We start from the raw sequence: 23,497 nt of genomic DNA on the forward strand, positions 1-23,497 counted from the left end.
ATGATGCTCACACTCGGATGGCCGTTACACAGCAGTTCCTATGATGCTCACACTCGGATGGCTGTTACACAGCAGTTCCTATGATGCTCACACTCGGATGGCCGTTACACAGCAGTTCCTATGATGCTCACACTCGGATGGCCGTTACACAGCAGCTCCTATGATGAGGTTTCTGACTAGTGCAGAGCTTCGTTGGTAGTACCCAGAAGCAGCCCAAAGAAGGGAGTTTACAGTTGTTACTGAGGCAGAGAAAGTTCTTGGGAGGGGTTGTAAGGAGACCATGGAACCAACTGTCTGTGTCCAAGGTGCTCTTCACAGTGGTTTCTCCATTGCATCTTTTCCCCCCGAGGTCACCATTCTCATACTCACTCTAATGGGATGTGTCCAGGAGGATTGGATTTACGGGAAATTCCTGAATATCATCTTTGGTATAACTTCAGTGTAACGTAAAGATGGAAGGGGCTTCCCTGGCAGAGAGCTTTGAAGGGGAACTGGGCATGGAGCCAAGGCAGGAGAGCCACATGCTCTGAGGGAAAGATGCCAAGTGTGTAAAGAGCCCTCCCTTTGGGCCGGGCATGGGGGAATGTAGTTTTGTTGACTTGTGACTCTTCATTTCTTTCTCTCTCTCTTGCTCTTTAAGTGTAAACAGAGAGTCTTTCTCTGGTTACAAATGCCTGGCTTTGAAAAGCACCTGTGATGTGGCAGTGGTGTGCACGTGGGTGAGGAGAAGGAACGAGTCTAGCCATGACGGGCAGGGCCTACCATAGTGTGAAGATGAAACCTGGCATCTACAGGGCAGGTCATCGGGAGAGTGCAGCTGCAGACGGCCTTCCTGGGGTAGGGCTAGGCCAGCCAAGAGTGACAGTGGTGCCTGGTCTGCTGCCCAACACGTACCTTCTCTTTGGCCCCATAGCAGGCATCCTCCCCATGCCTTTTGTTAGACATCCACACATCATCTCATCACCCCTAATGAGGAACCCAGAAGGGATTTGAGCTTTGGCCAAGGAGGTGTTCACAGCTAACACAAACAGGCTCAGCTCTGATCTGGGCTGTGAGCTGCACCCTGCCAGGAACACTGTGCAGTCTGAAGAAACACATGTGCATAAACACACCACTATTACAGATTTCAAGATAATACCAGAAAGGTAACTATATATGTATGTATGCATGTATGCATGTATGTATGCATGCATGTATGTATGTGCGTATGCATGCATGCATGCATGTATGCATGTATGTATATAAATAAATAAATGTACAAGGTGAGTGCGTTCTCCAAAGGATAAATGGTGTCTTGGAGGTTGGGAGGGTGGGCAGAAGCTCAATTCCCAGTCATCAGTTGGTCACCTCCCAGTTTGGCATTCTAGGTAGGGTTTTGAGTCAAGATGGGCTACATTCTTTGGAGGTCTTTAACTCCTTATATCCAACACTGTGATGAGCCTAGGGAGATGGCTCAGTTGAGAAAGTGCACTCTGTGTAAACATGGGGACTTGAATTTGGACCCCAGAATTTCTTTTTAAAGTACAGCATGGTGGTGTGTGCCAATAATTTCAGCACAGGGTGGCAGAGACGGGAGACCCCCTGATGGGCTTGCTAAACTAATCAGCAAGCTCCAGGTTCCACAGGAAACCTGGTCTCAAAAGAGAAGGTGGAAAGCCACTGAGAAAGACATCAGTGGCAACCCCTGGCCTCCATGATACATATAAACACACACACTCTCATGCAACCCTCACATACACATTCATACAGGCACACACATGTATGCACACATGTGCATAAACACACCACTATTACAGATTTCAAGATAATACCAGAAAGGTAACTATATACGTATGTATGCATGTATGCATGTATGTATGCATGCATGTATGTATGTGCGTATGCATGCATGCATGCATGTATGCATGTGCGTATGCATGCATGCATGCATGTATGCATGTATGTATATAAATAAATAAATGTACAAATTTAAGCTGCTGAATCCATTTACCGTTGGTTATGTGACTATGTTTTGGGCTGACCATGAGGGAGTAGATAATCATTTAGGGTGCTTATCTCTGGGGGGAGAAGTTTTAATCACCTATAATTTCATCTAGGGGTGGTGTCCCATGTGACTTCCCCCATGCCCACTGGCAGGCCACCTGGTATTGTCACTGTTCAGCTCTTGCTAGTAGTAGCCAGAATGGTGAGGGGATTCTGTTTGATTTTGCTTTATTTTGTTTTATTTTATTGACAGGGTGTCCCTGAGTGGCCTTGGCTGTCCTGGAACTTGCTGTGGAGACCAGGCTGACCTGGAACTCAGAGATCTGCCTGCCTCTGCCTCTGTCTTGAGTCCTGGACTTAAAGGTGTGTACCACCACCACCAGGCTCTCTTGTTCAGTTCTTAAGTAGCCATATTATAGATACTTCCTGGGTATAGCTTCCCTGTCATATTTGCAAATATTCTTTTATTTTTCATGGATTCTCAGGTTTTCGTATATTATTTTTCAAATAAGATACTATCTGTGTTTCATTTTTCTGACTGTTGCAAACACATTTTTCTCGGTAGCCAGCAGTATTCCTGTTCAGGGCCCAAGTGCCACCAAGATCTCTTCAAATGGATTCATGGGTCCTTGGGTGCGTTAACAGTCGCTTTGAGCAACATGTTTTGATAGCAAATGCTAGTAGAAACATCTCTGCATGCTGGCTCTTTTTTCCTCTGAATTACTTCTGAGGAACAGCGTCCGGGTGTGGGATTACACACCAAAGAATATGAACGTGTTTATGTTCTTGCTAGAACTCTCCAGCTCACCCTGGGGGCCTCTTTACAGATAATTACCTACTCGCAGGCCTTGGTGCTGAAGGCAGGTCAGTGGTGCCAGGTTATAATTACATCCATCTTCCTTTCTAGTAATGCCAGCTACCACAATGTGGGGAGACCTGCTGCCCGGGTCCTTAGTGCGTGACCATTTCAGAGTGCCTCTCTCCCCTGCTATCTCTCTTCCTACAGCTATTTCTAAGTGTCTGCAAATCTGGACACAGTGTTCTGAGCTCAGCTCCCCATTAATGAGTCCTGGGTTTTTGTAAAGAAAATTTTCTGAACGTGTTGAGCCCCACGCCCCACTGAAGAGCTCTCAGCTTTCATCAGGCAAATGGGGTGATGGCTCCCATGGTACAAAATGCTTCCTGACTCACTTCCTAACAGACAGTAGGGAAGGGCCCTGCCATGTTGCTTTGCAGATTGCTGAGGACCTAGGAGGAAGGGAGAGGGACACACATGGACCATTCGGGCTGAAGCTCCAATTACTGAGATGAAGCGCCCTGTACAGATACACATCTGTGGAAAGGAAAGGATGGAGATGAGAGGGCCAGTCCCCTTATGACAAATACTGTGAACACTGGGAGCCACAATGAGCTCATCAGAGGGCCACACAGGCGCTATTAATGCCCCTGCCCAAGCAATTATGTTTGTCAGGCCATTCAGAAACTGGATATAGACTCAGGCAATTCAGACTTAATGGCTCCATTTGGCTGCTGACAGCTGATAAGCCGAAGGCACATAAAATTGCAACCAGCCACCTTTCCTTCCTCACTGTTAGCTATAGTTAAGGAAGACAAATGCAGTGCCTGACCCCTCAGACAAGCCTGCAATCAGTCTTCCTCTTCAGTCCTGGTGCCGATCCACTCTTGACACTGAGTCCCTGTGACTGTGAGGGGCCGTGGGTATTTGGGTGACACCTGCAGCCAAGTCGTAGACACACCAGGCATTCATTTCACTCTGCCAGCCTCTGATTGGAACTGAGTTTTCTCTTTGTAGGCAGCTGGGTAGTGGTGTACAGAACAGAGGTTGTGGGCTGTGTCCAGCAAGGCACTAGCATACAGGTGCCATTTTGAGGACTTTTCAAAATAGAGACTATGAGGGATACATGCAAGGCATGCTAAGTGGCTGAGAAGCAGGATGGAAGGTGTACAAAAGCTCCAGGCATGGGAACAGGGGTGAGAGGGACCCTTGGAAGGCCTGGATACCTCCTCGGAATCCGATTACAAGACCTGTGATGGTTCATCTATCCAGGCTCTGCATACAAGGCCTGTAATGGTTTATCCTGTCAACTTGATAAGATTCAGAATCACCATGGAAACAAAATTCTGGGCATGCCTGTGCTGAGTTCTAGACTTGGTTAACTAATGTGGGTGTCGACACTCCATGGGCTGAGGTCCCAGGACTGACCCGAGAGCTGGATAGGCAACAGCATTCATCTCTCTCAGCTTCTTGATTAGGATACAATGTGCACAGCTGTCTCAGGTGTCTGCTGCTGAGTGTACCCTTCCAACTGTGAGCCCAAACCAGCTGCTTTCAGCCTTTTGTCACCACGAGGCCCAAGGGAGACTTACTTCCTGGGCTCCTCACTAGGGGATACAGTCTGGGAAATCCTGGGGGAAGAAGGCTGGTGGGTAGGTGGGAAGGAAGAAAAGAGGGAGGAAGGAGGGGAGGCAGGAGAGGAGGAAGATAGGACTTCACTGTAGGCTGTTCTGAAACCCTAGTCTTCTGTCAGCCAATAAGGAGCCAAGGTATGGATGTTTTTGGAAAATGGAAAACCCTCAAGAAACCCAGGCTGTGTCTCTGGTCAGCTGGTTTCTCTGGCTGGCAGATACAAATGAGATGCACAATGAGGGCAGGGCTTGTTTTCTGGCCCTGAGAGTTTGACACTCAGGGGACCAGACTGCACATTGCCGATGTGGTCTGCAGGGCTCCCAGGTATCTGGCAATTCACTGTCAAATTTTGTTGTCGAAATTTTCAGGAGGGGAAATTGGCTTCTAGCACAGGCAACCTGTGCTCTCCCATCTGTGTGCCCCAGACAGTGAGTCTGTATAACCTGATTTTCTGTGCTCATGCACTAAGGCATTGCACCTAAGAGGAATTCTCAGATCGGGGGGGGGGGGGACGGGGGACCTGAACAAACAAACAAACAAACAAACTGCTCTTTCCATCCCACTCAAATCTCAACACCATAGAGGAATAGTGACTGAATGTAGACAAGGGTTTGCATTTTTCTATAGCTAAACAAATTTTTAGTATCTACTAGATAGTCTTGAGGTGACAACTGTGTTCATGGCCAGAGACCCCTGGCTTTCTCTATTTTACTATGCTCTAGCTGCGCTGGTGGCTTCCTTCAACTTCTTAACCAAGGCCACATGCTCTTTCCTTTTAGTTTATCCCTAACATATATTTCCATCTTCTAATTAGTCTGTTTTCTCTCTCCTTCTCTGAGCTGTGAGCTCTGTGGATGTGAAGATTTCTGTCTGTTTTATCCTCACTGTAAGTAGGAAGCATTCAGTGTGCAAATAAATTATGGCCAATGAATGTACCATCTCAGAATGGTAGGCACTTTGTCCCCAGAATGGGTATGTTGTCCTTTTTAGATTATTAAGGTTCTTGCCTGTAAGGTCAAGGTCCCCAGCACTATCTCAGAGTTCTAGGAATTTACAAAAAAAGAAGTTGGGTTTTGTGGTGATCTGAATGAGAGAGTTCCCCCATAGGCTCCTATGTTTGAATACTTGGTCTCCAGTTGGCAGAACTGTTTGGGAAGGATTGGGAGGCGTGGCCTTGCAGGAGGAGGTGTGGACTTGAGGGAGTAGGGGTGACACTAGGGGTTGCCTTTTCATTCTCTGTTAGCTCTCTCTGTCTCTTACTTGTAGGCAATGATGTGAGCTCTCAGGTCCTTCTCCAGCACCATGCCTGCCTGCTGTCATGCTCTCTATCGTGATGGTCATGGACTCTAACCCTCTGGAACTGTGAATCCCAAATTAAACGCTTTCTGTTATAAGTTGCTTTGGTCATGACGTCTTGTCACAGGAACAGGAAAGTGACAAAACAGGCATAAAGTCAGAGATGCCTCAAGCTTTCACCAAACCCACTGCCTCCAGCCAAGCTCTCAGACAGTTCAGCCCCCTGGCCCTCTCTGTAGTCGAGGGGAGTCAAGTGGCCTGTGCCACATAGGCAGGAGTGGTGGCCACCACTTAGGCCTGCTTCTAAAATATTTCCCATGACTGTTCCCTCACTCTCTCTCCATCACTGGTTGAAATGAGGTGTCAGTTGACAACTCTAAGGTCCTCAGCCATGGCAAAGAGAAAGGACAGGAGGGCGCTGACCTTGAATTCTCACATGACTTCGGACTGGACTCACTCTCCCTGTCTGCTACCTCTGCTGGCTGCAGAGAACTGCATGGAGTGCAAGAGGCAGCCACTGAGATCTGGAGGTTGTTTATCAAAGTAGTGGCTCAGGTGTAGAAGCCATTGCATGGGGGCAGTGCTGTGCTAGGCAATGCAACTCAGTTCTCTGATAAAAGTCTCGTCTGACATGAAACCTAATTTTCTTAATGGGAGTTCAGCCTTGCTGGAGTTTGGTGGGAATAATCCTGCATTGCCAACAGCAAGATAGATGGAAAGGGAGGGTCTAACTGTGAGTTTCACAGGCTTCTTCCTCCTTTCACAAATAAGTCATAATCAGTGGCTGGGATGATCTTTGCTGATCAAATTGTAGAGAACTATATCCCAGTCCCAGGTCTGAAGAACTCAAGGCGGTCATTACAATCATCAACTTGCACCCTTGCACAACCGGGTGGTCACCTTGCACAAACCACATCAAGTGGTTAGAATTGCCTTCTTCTAGTCTCTGCAGGCACCCACACATACAGGAGCACACAATATACACTCGGGGGCACCTACACATAAAACAAATAAATAAATATATCTTTAAAATGACACCATCAGAGATCACATACTTTGGAATGGCTACAATGTTTGGGATAGGACAATGATGGAAAGGGAGGGTCTAACTGTGAGTTTCACAGGCTTCTTCCTCCTTTCACAAATAAGTCATAATCAGTGGCTGGGATGATCTTCGCTGACCAAATTGTAGGGAACTATATCCCCGGTTACTAACCATCACTACTGCCACCTCCCGCTTGAAGTTTTTATGGTCAGGAGATGATTATCTGCTCATTTGTCACCCTGTGTTGTCCTGTTGCCACCTCTGCCTTTTCTGTAGGGTGAAGGTCACACCACATGCGACAGCAGCAAACACACGCATACAAACATGCAGTGAAATATTACCTGCCCGGCTAGCATCTCGTACAGCAGCACACCGTATGCCCACCAATCCACAGACTTCCCGTACGGCTGGTAAGCGATTATCTGTGGGAGAACAAATGCATCAGTTACATGTAGCACTAACTCAAACTGCTTCTGCCAGGAGAGGTTAAGTTGAGCGGACAGGCAGGTCAACATAGCTCTCACTAACAAGGTGGTTGTAAATTCTGCCTCTATTTCTGCACGGGAGGGCAAGGAAAAGGACCCTTCAAGTGTGTGTGTGTGTGTGTGTGTGTGTGTGTGTGTGTGTGTGTGTGTGTGTGTGTACACTGAGAACTGCCATTCCAGGATACACCACCCAAATCTTGTGTCACGATTCCTCTTGTGGATTCACTTGGGGATGTCACTGACTGTCTGCAGCTAGATCTACTTAACCTCCCTGGTGCAAAAATATTTAGGCAGTGAGTTGGATTTAAGTGTTTAAAAAAAGCAAGAGGGGGCTGGAGAGATGGCTCAGTACTTATGAGTGCTTGCTGTTCTTGTAGAGGAGCCAGGATTGGCTCCCAGAAACCACATCAAGTGGTTAGAATTGCCTTCTTCTGGTCTCTGCAGGCACCTGCACATACAGGTGCACACAATATACACTCGGGGGCACACACACATAAAACAAACAAATAAATAAATACATCTTTAAAATGACACCATCAGAGATCACATACTTTGGAATGGCTACAATGTTTGGGATAGGACAGAGATGGTTAGAAAGTCAGTTCCTACCGATTTATCCCTGATGACTGTTCTTCTCAACAAGAATTAACTAATCAGAAACTTTACTGCTAGCCTATGGTAACTTTATTCAACATTAGGCCACGGGGGCCTGGAGAGATGGCTTGATGGTTAAGAGTACTTTTTGCTTTTATGGAGGACCCAGGCTCAATACCCAGTGCCTGTAATTCCATGTCCAAGATATCTGACCTCCTTTTCTGTTCTTCATGGGTGCCAGGTATATGAGTGGTACACAGACTTACATGCAAGTAAAACATTCATACACATAACATTTAAAAAAACCCAGTAAGCCATAAACATCTCTGCAAAAGCCTTTAATTATTTCTGCAGGACAAATCCCTGTGAGTGGACTTGTTGGGTCAGAATAGTTCTTTTTGCCTCAGAAATAAAGCTCTGGGCACTGTCAGATTGCTTGCAGGGCAGCACGGTGCATCTCTGTCAGCAGCAGAAAAGCTGAATCTGTGTCCTTGAATTCTCACCAACAGCACTTACTGCCATTGTTTCTCAGAGTGCCATTTGGTGGCCGGAAGTGATATTTCAATATTGGCATTTTATTCACATGGGAATTAGACACCTGTGCTTCTCTCGTTAGTAAGCGGCCTGGCAATCCTGACTGACAGGCCCACTCGTTCATTCTTTTGGAGACTATAGGAAGTGCCAGGGATGCACTGTAGCAAGGACAGGATCCCTACCCTCATGGACTACAGGGACGTCAGTTATTTTTATTGATTAATGAGATTTCTTTATATAGTAAGGATATGGAGCCTCGGTTTTAATTTTTACAAATCCCCAATGTCTCATGTTTTGTTTCATATACCCTCTGATAGTCCAAGATTTATACTTTTAAATAGAAAAACTTCTGGGTAATAGACAGAGAGGGAAAGTGATATTTTATTTCCTGGTTGAGGCCATTGCAAGCTCATTTGTCTCCTGACATGATGAATCTGGGTTATTCACTGTCAGGATGACCTGGACACAAGAGGGAGAAGGCCGCCTGATCTCTGCTTGCTCGCAGTGAACAGATATTCAGTGGTAAACAATCGAAAATATTAGTCAATAGAGTCAGCGCACTAACAACAAATTGCTACACCTCACCTTTTCTTCAAAGCCCATCTGAACTAAATAGAAAGCAATAAAAACCCTTCTTCAGAGAGTCAAAGTCTATATGTGGGACACTTTATGCATATCTTATATCTTCTCATGCCACATGATGGAGAGACATGACTATTCCCATTTTATAGATGAGAAAACTAAGGGTTGGAAAGTTAACAGACTTGTCCAAATCCACCCAATGATTAAGTTGTTTCTGAATGCTGGTTCATTTGATTTTAAGAGAATTTATGGCTTTCAGATATATCTATGCTGAACTTGATGTTCAAGGGCACTGAAGATCAGTCTAAAGGGTCTGAAATAACTTCAAATGGTTTAAAGTATGGTGGAATAACAATGCTTTAAAAGCAGTTGCATAAACTGCTCTCTTCAGCATACAAAGCTAGTTCCTCTATCTGTGTTCCTCCCTGTCCCGGGGATCTGATGTTGAACCCAGAAGGTAGCTAAATGAATGAGGAATCTAAACTTTATTTCTTTTCAGGGTCTTGCTACTAGGCAGTCCAGGCTGGCCTCGAACTCACAGCCTCCTGAGTACTGGGACATCAGCATGTGTCACTGTTCATTCCTATCACTTCATATTACATATGCCACAGATCTCTGAGCAATCCCACCGGCCAGACTCCCGTGTTCACGTGGTGCTAAGTCATGTTTGATTCTAGAAAGCTGTCACAGAGTGTGGGAGTCCATTTCTGTTCAGACAGAGCTACAAGTCCTAAAGGTCACAGCCATCTAACAGAGTTTTTCCTTCTCCTCTCCACTCAGCTCCAGCTCACTCCCTCTCTATTCTACAGCATTAACCTCCCATGACCCCTGCTGAAAACACCCTCTCCGTTCTCCAGGGTGCAGGAAAGCAGAACTTTGAGTGCCACGGACTTCTCCCACCCACTGTGCTGTTGAGCCTGCCCTCGGGGCCACCTGGTTGGCTACCGATGGAAAATACAGTTGCTATGCTGTGCTGTCAGGTGTAATACAGAGGTGACATTTAGAAGGCGGCCTGAACGCCTTCCTGGAGACGTTCATAGGTGCCACTGTAGTTAGGGTGGCATTGCTATGGCAGAGACACCATGGCCATGGCAACTCTTGTAAAGGACGACATTTCATTGAGGCTGGCTTACAGTTTCAGAGGCTTAGTCCATTATCATCAAGGCAGGAAGCATGGCAGTGTCCAGGCAGACATGTGCTGGAAAAGGATCTGAGAGTTCTACATTGCGATCTGAAGGCAGCAGCAGAAAAGTGCCCCACAGTGGGCAGAGCTTGAGCATAGGAGACCTCAAAGCCCACCTCCACAGTAGCACACTTCCTATAACAAGGCCACACCTCCTAATAGTACCGCTCTCCATGGGCCAAGCATTCAAACACATGAGTCTATGGGGGCCAACCCTCTTCAAAGCACCATAGCCACCCTGGGCTTGCACACCAAATGATCTCGGTTCCAGGGTCCACTGTGTAATCCCACCACCAAAACTATCTTTTCACAGGAAAGCACACTTTCACTCAGGGATCTGCTGCTATGAATAAACATTGCGAATGAACCCAAACCCGCAGGGAGAAAGGGAATGTTACTAGGAGCCCTTCTCGAAGACTAGCGATCAGATCCACAGACCCGGGATGCGGTTGCCTGGCACCATGCTGTCCAGTGGCCATTAGGCGTGTGCTAGCTAAGCTTATGAGATGTGGCTAGTCTAAGCTGAGTTGTCCCTAGGTGTAAAATACAAGATTTTGAGGATTTTATAGAACATGGAAAATAGCTCCTTTGCAGTGTTTCAATGTTGGGCATACTGGGTTAAATGGAATATAGCAAAATCTACTGCATCTGTTTCTTTTGTGACTATTAAAAACAGGCCTGCTAAATGAGGCTATGGTTTGCGTTTCACTTCACTGGGCATTGAGGGTCTGGTCTCTCAGAGTCAACCTAATTCCTATAACTCACTCATGTTCTCTGGCTTGCACTGGCCTCAGGGGTCCAGCTTTGAGCTGAAGACCAGGTTCAGAGGGAGCAGAATAGATATGAGAGTCTCTTGGGTCTGTCACCAGTGGGGACAGATGCAGGTGCTCCTGGCACTTGTGGGCCAAGGGAGGCTTGCAGCCAAGCTTGGGCTCCCTGATATGCTGAGGCCCAAGGCCAGGGGCTGCCATGGCAATTTGGCTTCCCATAATGGGGCAGCTCACAAAAGGAGGCCGGCTTGGCGAGAAGGTCTAGAGTTGGCGGGTTTCCCTGCAGCACATGGGAGGTTGAACTCTGGCTTTGAAGACAGACCCCGACCGGGGCCACTGTCAACTCTTTTTACAGCTATTTGTCAGTATGATCACTGTGATTATATGTATATGAGCCAATTGCTTGGTGGGGGGGGAGGGGACTGTCAGGGTGTTATAAATGGCTGCCTGTCTATAAAAATGAGGTATGAATAAGCGTTCTTCCAAACTGGGCATAGGACCAGGGCATGAAAGGACCAGGGGCAGCTTCTCATTTCTCGTTAGGCCAGTGGAAGACTGTTGGTTAAAGGCCACCCAGCCTTTCCCCCTTGGCCAAGGCGACTGGCTTGAAGGCATCCCAGAGTGCTCGATGCTTTAGATGACCCCTGACATCTGACAGCTCAGAGATGGGAGAGCTTGGAGACACTGACACCACAGCCATTTACCTGCATACTCACCTCAACTGTCTGAGGCCTGTTTCAAAATGAGGAACAGGGGCAGAGAAGAATTGTGTAGCTTTGTCAGGCTTATAGTAAGAGGCAAGGCTGGGTCTGATTGTTATCCAGATGGCTATGATGGCTTCACTTTTGACTGTTTTAATACACTGCTTCTTTTGACCTAGGGAGGTTTCCTAGACAGTTCCTGGGAAGCCTGCTTGGTAGAGGTTCATGCTGAAGATGGGCCAAAGACTTAAAAGGAGCCAAAGAGCCCGGAAGCCAGCTTGCCCTCTGTACTCCTGCCTATGAACCCCGTAACACCACAGAGGATGGAGTTAGTGGTTCTGTTGGCTTGTGTGCATGGACTGGACTTTGCTCTTACTTTCCTATAATGCGTACCAACTCCCCAGAGTACATTCTTAAATAAATAAAAGGTCTGACCACCAAAAGGGCCAGGGGTGGGAGCTCCTTCCAAGCTGTCACTGGAAACTAACGGCCTCATGCATAAAATGTGTTCAAGTCTTTTTTATTCTCAAGGAAACAAAAGATAGCTTTCCCTTTTTTTCCAAGTCAAAACATTTTATATGATGGAAGAGGTAGGCTTGTTTTGAAAAACACCATAAATTTCAAAGGAAGGAACACAGGGCCTATGAGAGAAGCTTTATACAGACCATCAAAGCCCCTGCTGACCTGTCCAGGAAGCACCAGCAGGGAAGAAGGCAGACAGGACTGTCTGAGAGTCTTCTGGGTGTTCTGTCTGGACCCTGAGTTCACTTACTTCTCTTTTACTTGCTCCTCTGGGGCCAGGCAGCTCCTGCAACCTTTGCTGTCTTACACTAAGACTGTTTGTCAGCCTCACTCAAGACCAGAGTACTTCTCATGAGGGCCGTACCCACCAGAGGACCGGTCTCTGCTCCCAGCATCAGGACCTCACCCAGCACTGGGTGGACACATCGGACTTTGCTGGAGATTGAGTAGATCAGAACCAACCCAGTTCACATGCCCACCCGACACTCATGTGTACACTCAAAAGGGCCTAGGGATGCCGGGATGCTAGGAATGGAAAGATGATATAAAAAGTGTCCTCAGGGTTCAGGAAAGGAACTTAAACCGTAACCACAGCAAAATGCTTGCTTGAGGTTTCCAGGCTCATCTATCTGCGAGGTTGGGGAAAGTCCTTGAGACTCCAACTGTCCCCTTCTGTGGTACCAGAGCAGAGGATGAAACACTGGAGACACTGTAATAGCACAAGTGAGGCTTCCCAACCAGACTCCACTCTGATGACCCCATCTGAGCTCAACACGCAGAGGGAAGCATGCTGGGGTGAGAGAGCTCCAAGTCCAAGCGCTGGGGACCAGCTCTGCCCCTCAGGGGCTGAGTGCCTTTGGGATGCACTTAGGAATGCAGCAGTGGTCCTGGAGTTCCCATGGGGAGGCTCTGTTCACACTGGGATGGGCTTACGGGAGGTAACTGTAAAACCCACAGTGCCTGACTTCAGAAATGAGAGCCAGGTATGTGGGAGAAAGGTATTCAGGGCAGTAGAGTCAGCCAGGCTCAAGGGAGGAGCGAGGAGACACTCCCTCAGGAGAGGCAGTCCTTGAAACACTCTGAACACTCAGGAATGGCGTTCAGATCAACATTAACCCTTTCTATTCAGCCTCTGGACAAACACTAGCTAATGACATATCGGATACTACTTATGTAAAATCTGCCTTCAAGGAATTGGATGAGTTCGTGTTATGGGGACCCTCCCTCTCCCTCTTTCTCCGTCTATCACCGTTTACAGCTGACAGGTCACGTCTTGGGGCGGGCATTCTGCTAGACACCAGGGATAGTGACTCTAACTGTGGAGGTGGATATGAAATGAGTACTTGGAAATGTAATATCTGCAATCACAGATATTAGAACATCACATGAGCAATATCTGTAACATTTGAAATCTCCAGAAGAAGTGCATGGTGTGAGGACAATGAACGACCAGAGTCAGAAGCCTGGGGATACAGGGTCGAAATAACTTATTTTTTATTAAGACAAAAATGATGCTTCTGTCTGTGACTGAAGAGGACAGGAAGTGTCTGTTTATTTGGGTGTGGATCATCTTGCCATACAAAGGGAGGGACACTTGAGGACCCGAGGTCTATCCACAGGCCCTGCACAGAAAGCTGAGTATGGCCTCACACATGCCCTTAACCCCAGTGCTGTGGGAGGCACAGACAGGAGAGCAGTCGAGCTCCGGGTTCAGTGAGGGATCCTGTCAGGGGCATAAATCAGAGAGAGATAGAGCAGAGTGCCAGATGTCCTCCTCTGGCCTTTGCGCGCATGCTCACAGGCAAGCACAACACCAATATGTTTTGGATAGAACAGAAGCAACTGACAAGCCTCAGGTGCGAGTTTAGGGACTGCCCCTTTTGAGGCAGGGCAAGCTCATTCAAGTCAAACTTGGTGCCAAAAATTGTGTTTAGAGGAAGAAATTATGAACACCCCCCTTTAGCTTTTTACAGATGTCACACTAAGTTCTTAAACAAGCAGGACTATAGCAAGGACTTAGCAAACGAGAAGGGAGAAAAGAGCCTGAAGCTGAGTGAAAGACTGTTTTCAGCGCTAGATATTCCACAGGGCTACACGGGGCACAAATCATGAGCCTGGGATCAAAGGCATTGTCTTGATCTCTCTGCCTCTTTCCAAAGGGCTGCTACACGGATCAGGGCAGTATCTGCCTTTCGGGATTCATAGCCAGGTATTCACCTCAGGCCCAGCATGGGACTCCCCTGTTAAGCCCAGAGAGCCACTCGAAATGCTAACCACACTTCAGAACAGAGTAACTCCTTATACAAAGGATCGAAAGGAGAGTTAGGCATGCGTTTTGTAAGAGCTTTTTAGCTTTCCCAGAGGCCTCACATCCAGGAGTTCTTCCGAGATGTGTTTGGTAAGAGTGGGAGGCACGCACACTGAGAAGGGGCCTTGCTTGGGGAGGTCAGTGCCCCTTTCCAAGTTGCTTTCCCCCGTGTGAACCAGGGAAAGTGCAACCAGCCTCAAAGGACTGGTGTGAGCTTAGGAATTAAATGACAGGCCAGGTGTGAGCAGGAGGTGCACACTCACTGGGTGTGAGCGGGAGGTGCACACTCACCGGGTGTGAGCGGGAGGTGCACACTCACCGGGTGTGAGCGGGAGGTGCACACTCACCGGGTGTGAGTGGGAGGTGCACACTGGGAAACGAGTAACTGTTGGGTATGGCTCTTGAGACATCCACTTCCTCCCCACCAATACTCACAGAGGAAGGGGTGGGATACGGCTCAGAAATCCCTGGCCCATTTTCACAGGATTTAAATAAATCTCCAAATGAACAGCCAATTAATACAGGCGCCTGAGGACCAGGAGGAAACAGCCTCCGGGTGTGGAGAATGAGAGTGTTTGTGTTAGCAAGGCTTATGGGGTGTGATGGGTGCTCAGGGTATCTTCCGAGGGAAAGCTACCATACCCTTCCTCTCAGGACAGCAGGCACTGCAGAGGAAAGCTGGGTTCAAAGTCCAGGCCTATCTTACTGGAGCCTTGGGACAAATGAACTAAATCTCTGCCAAAAATCCTTATGTGCAAAACAGAATTGATGACTGGGTCAAACAACAAAGGGAGCATGTGCCCTGGTCCAGGATGCAGTAGGCATTCGCCAAGGGGCAGCGAATCTACTGGGACCTGGTTCTTTCTGAAGGTCACTGGGAGGGAGGATGGGGAGGAAGAGGCACACTGTCTTCCAGACCACAGTAGCATGGGTGGTACCAAAGGCTAAGGAGAATGAAGCAGAGTCCACCGGCTCTGAGGCTGGGGAATTAGGAGATGGTTAAAGAGTTGTGGGCAGGCAATGAAATACATGAAATCATGTACCCTACATAAGTCACCGAGATGTTCCGAGGAGATTCACACAATTTAAGGAAGATGAAGAAGGAAAGCCTAGTTTGGGCTCTTTTAAGTTTCTCTGAGGGAGAGCAGAGACTCGTTTTCTCTCTAGTGCTGGAGTCTCTGAACCGTGACCCTGCAGACAGGGAAACGGGCTCCGGTAGAAAGAGCGCTGCGCTGGGTTTATCGTTTTTCTTTCTTTAATCAAGTGCTTATGGGCAGGTGTGGGGCCCATGGTCTATGCAGCTAGAGAGGCTTGTAGGAGCTGCTGCTGAGTTTTTACCGTTCTCTCTGTTAGCCGAGTGCCAATTTACTGCCTGACTGCTCGGCTGTGTGACTGCAGGAACTATTTTTTCATTGAGATTTTTAATTCTTTTTTTTTTTTTTTTTAATTGTCTATACCTCCTCACAGCCCTTCCCCCAGACCCTGGCTTTAAGTCTCTGGGACAGCAGGCTCTCTAGAGGAGCTGAGCTGACGTCCCATCAGCTCCCAGATACTCCCAGCTCACTGGGCTCTTTAGAGATATGTGGCCTACTCTCTACCGGCATCCCCATATTGTGACAGCCGCAGATGACCCTTCCAGTATCGCTGCTCCGGACTTCCCGATTCTATTAGCTCCAAGGCTGTGGGCTCTCCAAAAGCCATGGTTGCGCCCAAGAAAGCAGTGTATAAGTGCCTTCTTCCCAAGGCACACTCCAGGCCTGGCACCCTCTCAAGAATGGGGCAGGGAGCACTGAGCAAAAGACCACAATGCTACCCCATGACATAGGACATCCAAGTCCCGCAGAGGAGATGAGGGATAGGTCCTGACTGGTGGAGCCGGAGGTACGCAGCTTTACACAGGGTCGCCAGGACAGAGGACCAAGATGGTAAGGAAAGGTTTGAAGGAGGTAAAAAGAGGGGGGTGGTGGTGGTGGAGGTATGTTGATGCCTGGGGTGAGATATCTGGGGGGAGGGAAGGAGAACAGCAAAACCCCGGAGGATGGGGTGACTGGCAAGGTGAGGCGCAGAAGCTTGTGTAGAGATGATCTAGAGCTCTGGATAAAAGGGGAGCTGGGGCAGGGAGCAGGGGTCAGGAGGAGGGGTCAGGGGTCAGAGGCCAGGGGGCAGGGGGTAAGGGGCAGGGAATGGCAGAGTGGTTTAAACAGGTCCTGGTACTGTAATAGTAGTACCCCTGAGGCTGAATAACAGAATGAAAGGGTGAGTTCAGATCACAGTTCTTAAGGTTCAGAACAGGGCACCAACATCTGCTCAGGTCTGTTGAGGGATTCTTTAGCCATGTCACATGGTGGATGAGGCCATGGCCAGGGTTTATGTATGCGAAGAGAGTATCCACCCTGGCAAGACAGGGAGCTAGTGTGTGTATGCACGTGTGTGTGTATGTGTGTGTGTGTGTGTGTATGTGTGAGTGTATGCACATGTGTGTGTGTGTATGCACGTGTGTGTGTGTATGTGTGTGTGTATGTATGTATATGTGTGTGTGTGTATGTATATGTGTGTGTGTATGCACATGTGTGTATGTGTGTGTGTGTATGCACGTGGGTGTGTGTGTATGCACGTGGGGGTGTGTGTGGTATGTTTGCGCATGAGCGTGAGCGTTAGCCAGGTGTCCTCTCATGCTCTCCTGGGATATGCATGTGAGTATGTGGGAGTGTGGAGGTCAGAGGACACCCACCTTGATTTTGGAGACAGGGTCTTTATAATTGGGAACCAACTAAACCCTACAGGAACTACACCTTCAAGCCCCTGCTCAAGGGCAGTGCCTCCAATGTACAGTACTTCCTAGTTACATTGCATCAGGCTCAACCTCTGAAAGGACCCCTGACTTCCCACTACCATTACATAGGGGACTAACACGAGATCCCTTGAAGGACACACTACATCTAAACCACACAGGGCTGACAAAGATCTTGGGGCCACTATAAAGGTGTGGCTTTGCCCATTGGTCAGACTCTAGCTTCTCCACCACCCTGGGGTCTTACCTGCTCATCACCGTCTTGTTCTTGAGAAGGGAGGGGACCTATTCTCATGTCCCCCATTTCTGTTCCTTCATGCAGCATGGCTTTTACTTACGCATAGTCTCCCTGGCCCTTCCCCCTTTGCATTCCCCTGTGTCTTGGAAACGTGCTCAGTTCTGTAGCTGAAATGCCAATCCCTTTAGTCGGCCTTCTTGGGGAGGGCCGTATTCCTCCTCTCATCTCTCAGACTCCCCCACAGAGGTTCTCACTTGACTGCTGACTCCCTCGCTGCCATTGACGCCTACTCTCTCAGGGGTCTCTGATCTCTCCGCCCTTACCCCTGGGGTCCCAGCCACTTTGTGAGTTGACTTCCTGATCCTCAAAGCTCCAGCTACCTGCTTTGCCTCTGTGCATAGCCTTGGCTTTCTCGTGCCCTCCCTAACATGTGACTATATAGAAAGGGAATCCTGATCGTTCCAGAAGAAAGGCCCCAGCTGATGGCTCACTGGCTGAATTGCACTGGAAAGATGTCTTTTACTATATCTTAGGACTACTTAAGATAATTAGGCAAGCTTTGCATAAAAGTATAGCTCTCTGGCTATTGTAGCAGGAAGCACTGGGTTGTCACAGCATAGTCCAGTGATGTAAAAGCCATGCCCTGGGGACAAGTCTTCTGCTCTGGGGACTCCTCTAATCTCAGCCTTGACTAGACTTTGCCCCTCTGCTCCCACAAAGCCTGCTACATAGATTTCAGCCATGTTGGCGGTACTGTCATTGCCAACAGGAATCTGTCACTTTGAAATCCTTATCTCGCCCTGGGCTGTTGTCATCCCTCTGGTCTCTAGCAGGTTCCCCTTCCTGGAAGGGCATCCACAGAATATATGACGGAGGCACCTGATGAATATTCTGACTGATTGGTTCTGTGTGCTGGGTGGTGGACCACATGTCATAGATTGCCAGTGCGTTTTAAGGGATCAGCTTAGCATCAGTGGCTGGCTAGAAAACACCTAGATGCTGACTGTTTCTGACCAAAGCTTAGTGCCTGATTTCAGGTCACATAAGGTCCAGTTCCTAAGAAATGCCAATGAAAAGATGGACTATAACTGAACGCTCATGTTAAAGCGTGTGTGTGTGTGTGTGTGTGTGTGTGTGTGTGTGTGTGTGTGTGCCTGTGGAGGTAAGGTGTTAACACTGTCTTCCTCAATCTCCCTCCATCTTGAGACAGACTCTCACTAAACTGAGAGCTCATCCTCTAGGATCCTCCCATCCCTGTCCCTCGACCCCTAGAGTTATAGAAGTGTGCTTCTGTAGGTGGCTTTTACAGAGGTGCTGGGGATCTGAACTTAGGTCTGTATGCTTCAACAGCAAGCGCTTTACCTTCTTAGCCACCTCTCAGCCCCTCAATACTCATTTTAACTTGCTTTTCTCCATGACTCTAGAATATATATATGAATATTGTCTCTGCCGGGCAGTGGTACCGCACGCCTTTAATCCCAGCACTTGGGAGACAGAGACAGGTGGATTTCTGAGTTTGAGGCCAGCCTGGTCTACAAAGTGAGTTCCAGGACAGCCAGGGCTACACAGAGAAACCCTGTCTCGAAAAACAACAACAACAAGAAGAAACAAGAAAAAAAATGAATAATGTCTCTGACATATGAAAAAGAAGATGTACAGCCATTGGGGTCAGGAGATCTAGGATCCAAATCTAACCTTGCCTGTAACCAGGTGTGTGATTCTATATAAGTCACAGGACCTCAATATGCTGATAAAGATGTGCTCAGGGGAGTTGGGACAGAGCAGAGCCAACACATTGTGGGAGCGGTTCTCTGGCCACTTAGCACATCCCCTCTGTTAGCAAGGCTTCAAGGATTTCCATGTGTGACACATTACAAATGGATTTCCCTTGCACTGCCACAAGAGTACAGGGAAGGACACTGGCCAGCCACTTCATGGAAGGAAAGAAGACGGCAGCACCAATGAGGATGGAGGATATGGCATCAAGATTGAAAGGAAAGAAGCAAATGGGAGAGGAAGATGGGAAAGCCCTCCTAGTGTGGGCTCCAAATGATGATGCAGTGTCTGTTAAGGAAGAGGACCAGAAGCTCCCAACATCTAAGAAGGCAGGCGCTGGGAGGTGACTTACAGAGAGAGGGTGGGACTATAGACACATGAGATGAGACTTGTGATCTTGTCATCAGCACCTCTTGTGCTGGTACTTGAGCCTGCAGAGAGGTGCATGACTTGTGACCTGTCCTTTCAAGGACTCTTGCAGACTCAGAGAATTTCTGTTATGTCAGAGCAAAGAGAGCCCTCATGTTGGCTTCTAGAATTATTTTCTGATTAGTACCCTGTGATGATTTGTATATGCTTGGCCCAGGGAGTGGTGCTTCTTGGGATAGGTTTGTCACTGTGGGTGTGGGCTATAAGACCCTCATCCTAGTTGCCTGGAGACCAGTATTCTCCTAGGGGCCTTCAGATGAAGATGTAGAACTCTCAACTCTTCCTGCACCATGCCTGCCTGGATGCTGCCATGCTCCCACCTTGACGATAATGGACTGAACCTCTGAACCTGTAAGCTAGCCCTGATTAAATGTTGTCCTTATAAGAGTTGCCTTGGTCACGGTGTCTGTTCACAGCAGTAAACCCCTAACTAAGGCAACCCCTCTGTGGATTTTCATCTTCACTCTTAAGTCGTATCTGTGAGTGACGTTCTTCGCTTTGACCCATCTTCAACCATTAGGGAGATGGCACAGTATAAATCGATTTCAAGGTTTTTGAACAAATAGCCATAAATATTTTAGCCTTTGCTTTGCCTATTAGAGAAAATGCCATCTAAGATAATTATGTTGCTTCTGCCTGACAGGAAGATTTACACAGATGATAGAATTACTTTAAACCTTGAACAAATTCTGAAACCTTGAACCTATTTGTTTTTCCCCTAAACTGTAAATGTTCTTGAGGCTCCGTGTGTCAGGTGTGGAGATGCCCAGAGGAGAACTGGAGAGGTAGTCTGATGGTGGTTTCCACTGATTTTTCCCAGGCAGCATTGCCTATATATGCAGTGAGAGCCAACTGGACAGTGAGAGAAAACTGGGCATGGCTTGTGGCTCCAGGAATGCTTCCTCCCTGAACTGTCAGCACTGAAGGGAGGTACCACACTTGGTACAGCGAGTTTCTAAGAATGTAAGCCTGTGCTAAGTTTCTAAGAATGTGGCCCATGCCTGTAATCACAGCATGGGACAGCAGGAGGTGGGGAAGGAAGGAGGCATCCTGGTCCTCGATTCCTGCTTAGTTGTTGTGATAAAACACCCTGAGAAAAAGCAGCTTAGGGGAGACTGTTTATTTTAGCACAGTTCCAGGTTCCAGTCTGTCACTGTGGGGAAGTCAAGGCAGTAGGAACTTGAGATAGAGAGCCACATTCACAGCCATGGGCACATTATTTTCTGTGCATGAAGAGTCCCCTAATTCCCAAAGCATGCCTAGAACGTGTGTTTGGCAGCGGAAAGTCTCATCTGAATGAGTCCAGTTGAATGTCTTCCTCCCTAAAGGATGTCCGGGTTCTACTCTTTAGAACCTGTGAATGTAATCTTGCGTAGTAAGGACTTTTCAGATGCAACCTGAGGTCTAGAGACGTGGAGACAGATCTAGAGTGTTTGGCGTGGGGGGTAATCACAAGAGCTGCTGTGGGAAGGGTAGGGCTGGAATTGGGAAAGACACAGTGATCAGTAGATGCTGCTGCTGCTGCCGCTGCTTGGAAGGTGGAAGAAAACATTACGAGCCAAGGCATATAGCTCATCGGCATGGGAAGCATTGAAGAAACGGTCTTCCCTAAAGTGGGCACTGGTGATTATACCAAGCACGGAGACAAGCTTGCTCTTTTAGCCCCATCAACTGTCTTCCTAGATTGGAATCCTAACTCCATATCCCAGAGTCCTCAACACTCTGACGATGCTAAGGAGCCATGACCGTGACTACCGCCTCTCTCCACATTCACAGGCAGATTCTATAGACTAGTAAATCCCCCTAGCTCCAGAAAGAATGATATTGATCTTCTGACCATTATAAACCTGCACTAAATTTTTATATGTGTGTACGTGTGGTGCTAGGTTGAACCCAGGGCTTGAACCTGCTAGGCAGGCCATTCTGACATTCTAACACTCCAAACCCCTTAACTTAACATTTGGACTACTAAGTTCATAGTTATTAGTTACAATAGCAATAGGGCATTCCTATCGTGAACAGAAATAAAAGTCACTCCAATGGACAAAGCTTAATTATATAGATAATTCCATCTGTGGGCGAGCGCCATCCCTGGATAGAGCAGACAGCTGAAGTGGTGCAGGCATGGATAGGCACGGGCTTGATGAGGAGAAGCCTGGTCTTCATGGAGAGGAAGTTCAAAGCCACCTTCATCCCTAGACACACTGCTGCCTCCCTTTGTCATCAGGCATCCTGGGATCTGGTAGGATCTTACCCAGAGCCTTCTCCGTACCTGTCAGCCACAGGAGGCTTCAGGGAGGCTTCTGAAGGCACGCTGCAGTCAGAGGCTCTCATTTTCCCTGCACTTTAGTCTTCACATTTAAAAATGTGATCGTACAAGCTCACAGGATGGCTGGAGGTAGTAATGACCAGTGTCCCCCTACTCCAAGAGATCCTAGTCAGTTAAACACCAGGACAACGTCCTTGGCCATGTCGTTCAAAGTCTGAATTTCTGCAGCCAGCTATATGGCTCAGTAAGTGGGGTTCTTGCTGTCAAAATTGATGACCAGAATTCTATCCTGGAGACTCCTCCCTCCTCTCTGACTTCTATATGGGTGGTGTGATGTGTGCGCGCGCGTGCACACACATCACACACACACACACACAGAATATAACTTAAAAACTGAATTTATAATTAAAGTCTCTTTGTAGGCTAAACTACAAGCTAGAGCTCAGTTTTCCTAGGGAATAACAACTCCCGCCAGGACAACAAGGGGAGGTGTGAGGGTCTGCTGGGCGCTTTCCAGGGCACTGTGTACTGTCACTGACTTGAGGAAAGCGGGGAGGGCACAGAGGTTAAGAAACTGGCCTGAATCCCTACAGCCTGTAGATAACAGCCATGGTTAGAGCTCATATGGGCCTGACTTCTCAACTGACCTTTTTTTACCATCCTTATATCTGAGCTAAACTCATGGCCAGTAGTGAACAGATGTGGGACATGCCAACAGTGGCTCTGTGGAGAGCGGAGGCTAGCCCACTGTCTGTGGAGAGCGGAGGCTAGCCCACTGTCCACTGTGAGCCCACATTCCCACAATGCTGGGGCAAGGATGGGAAAAGACTCCAGCGTCCACGGGCTGAGTGTGGACAGAACATGCTACACAAGGGCCCAGGGCCATACTCAACTTCTTATTGGCATATAGGAGGTTTCTTTACACACAATACTGAAGACTAGGCACCTCGGCCCCTACTGTATACACGAACCATGAAACCGACTATGCTTGTAACCACATCAACTGTCTCTTCCTACGTCAGAATTATGGTACCACGTAGACAAGTGTCCTCACTCAGGATGCTTAGGAACTCATGATGATGGCTACTGTCTCACTCAACATCTACAGGCAAATTGAATATACAAGCAAACTCCCCCAACTCCAGGGTCTCTGAAATAATTATGACCAGAGGCTTTTAAGAGAGACAGCTTACCACATGGCTGCCTCACAAATACACAGGACAAAAACAGAAGTTCGGGGAAGTAGGGCATAACCTGGCCGTGTGCTGACTTCCATTTCTTTTTCCTATTTGAGTGTCTTTTGTCTGCTTTGCTTGACACAGTGATTGTGACCCACACATGCCCTTGTGTGTTTTGCAGGGTGTATGTTTGTAGGGTGGCAGCAATGACTGGGGACTCTTACCTCTGGGGCAATGTAGTCCGGAGTCCCACAGAAGGTCCTGGTCGTGACTCCATCCATCATGTGTTCCTTGCACATCCCGAAGTCAGCGATTTTGATGTGCCCTTCTGAGTCCAGCATGACATTGTCCAGCTTCAGATCCCTGTAAGGGAGCAGGTGAGGGT

At 48.0% G+C, this 23,497-nt stretch overlaps 1 protein-coding gene across 1 annotated transcript in view; it reads right to left on the reverse strand.

Moving 5' to 3' along the window:
- Prkca (protein kinase C alpha) overlaps positions 1–23,497 on the reverse strand; it is a 411,286-nt gene that overhangs the window by 28,921 nt on the left and 358,868 nt on the right. Inside the window, exons 13-14 of the mRNA XM_021175668.2 lie at positions 23,337–23,475; positions 7,094–7,174 (exon numbers count right to left, since the gene is read on the reverse strand). Of these exons, the coding sequence (XP_021031327.1) occupies positions 7,094–7,174; positions 23,337–23,475 (220 nt within the window). The remainder of the gene's footprint in view (positions 1–7,093; positions 7,175–23,336; positions 23,476–23,497) is intronic.

Source organism: Mus caroli, chromosome 11 (genome assembly GCF_900094665.2).
Source record: "Mus caroli chromosome 11, CAROLI_EIJ_v1.1, whole genome shotgun sequence".
Lineage (NCBI taxonomy): Eukaryota > Metazoa > Chordata > Mammalia > Rodentia > Muridae > Mus > Mus caroli.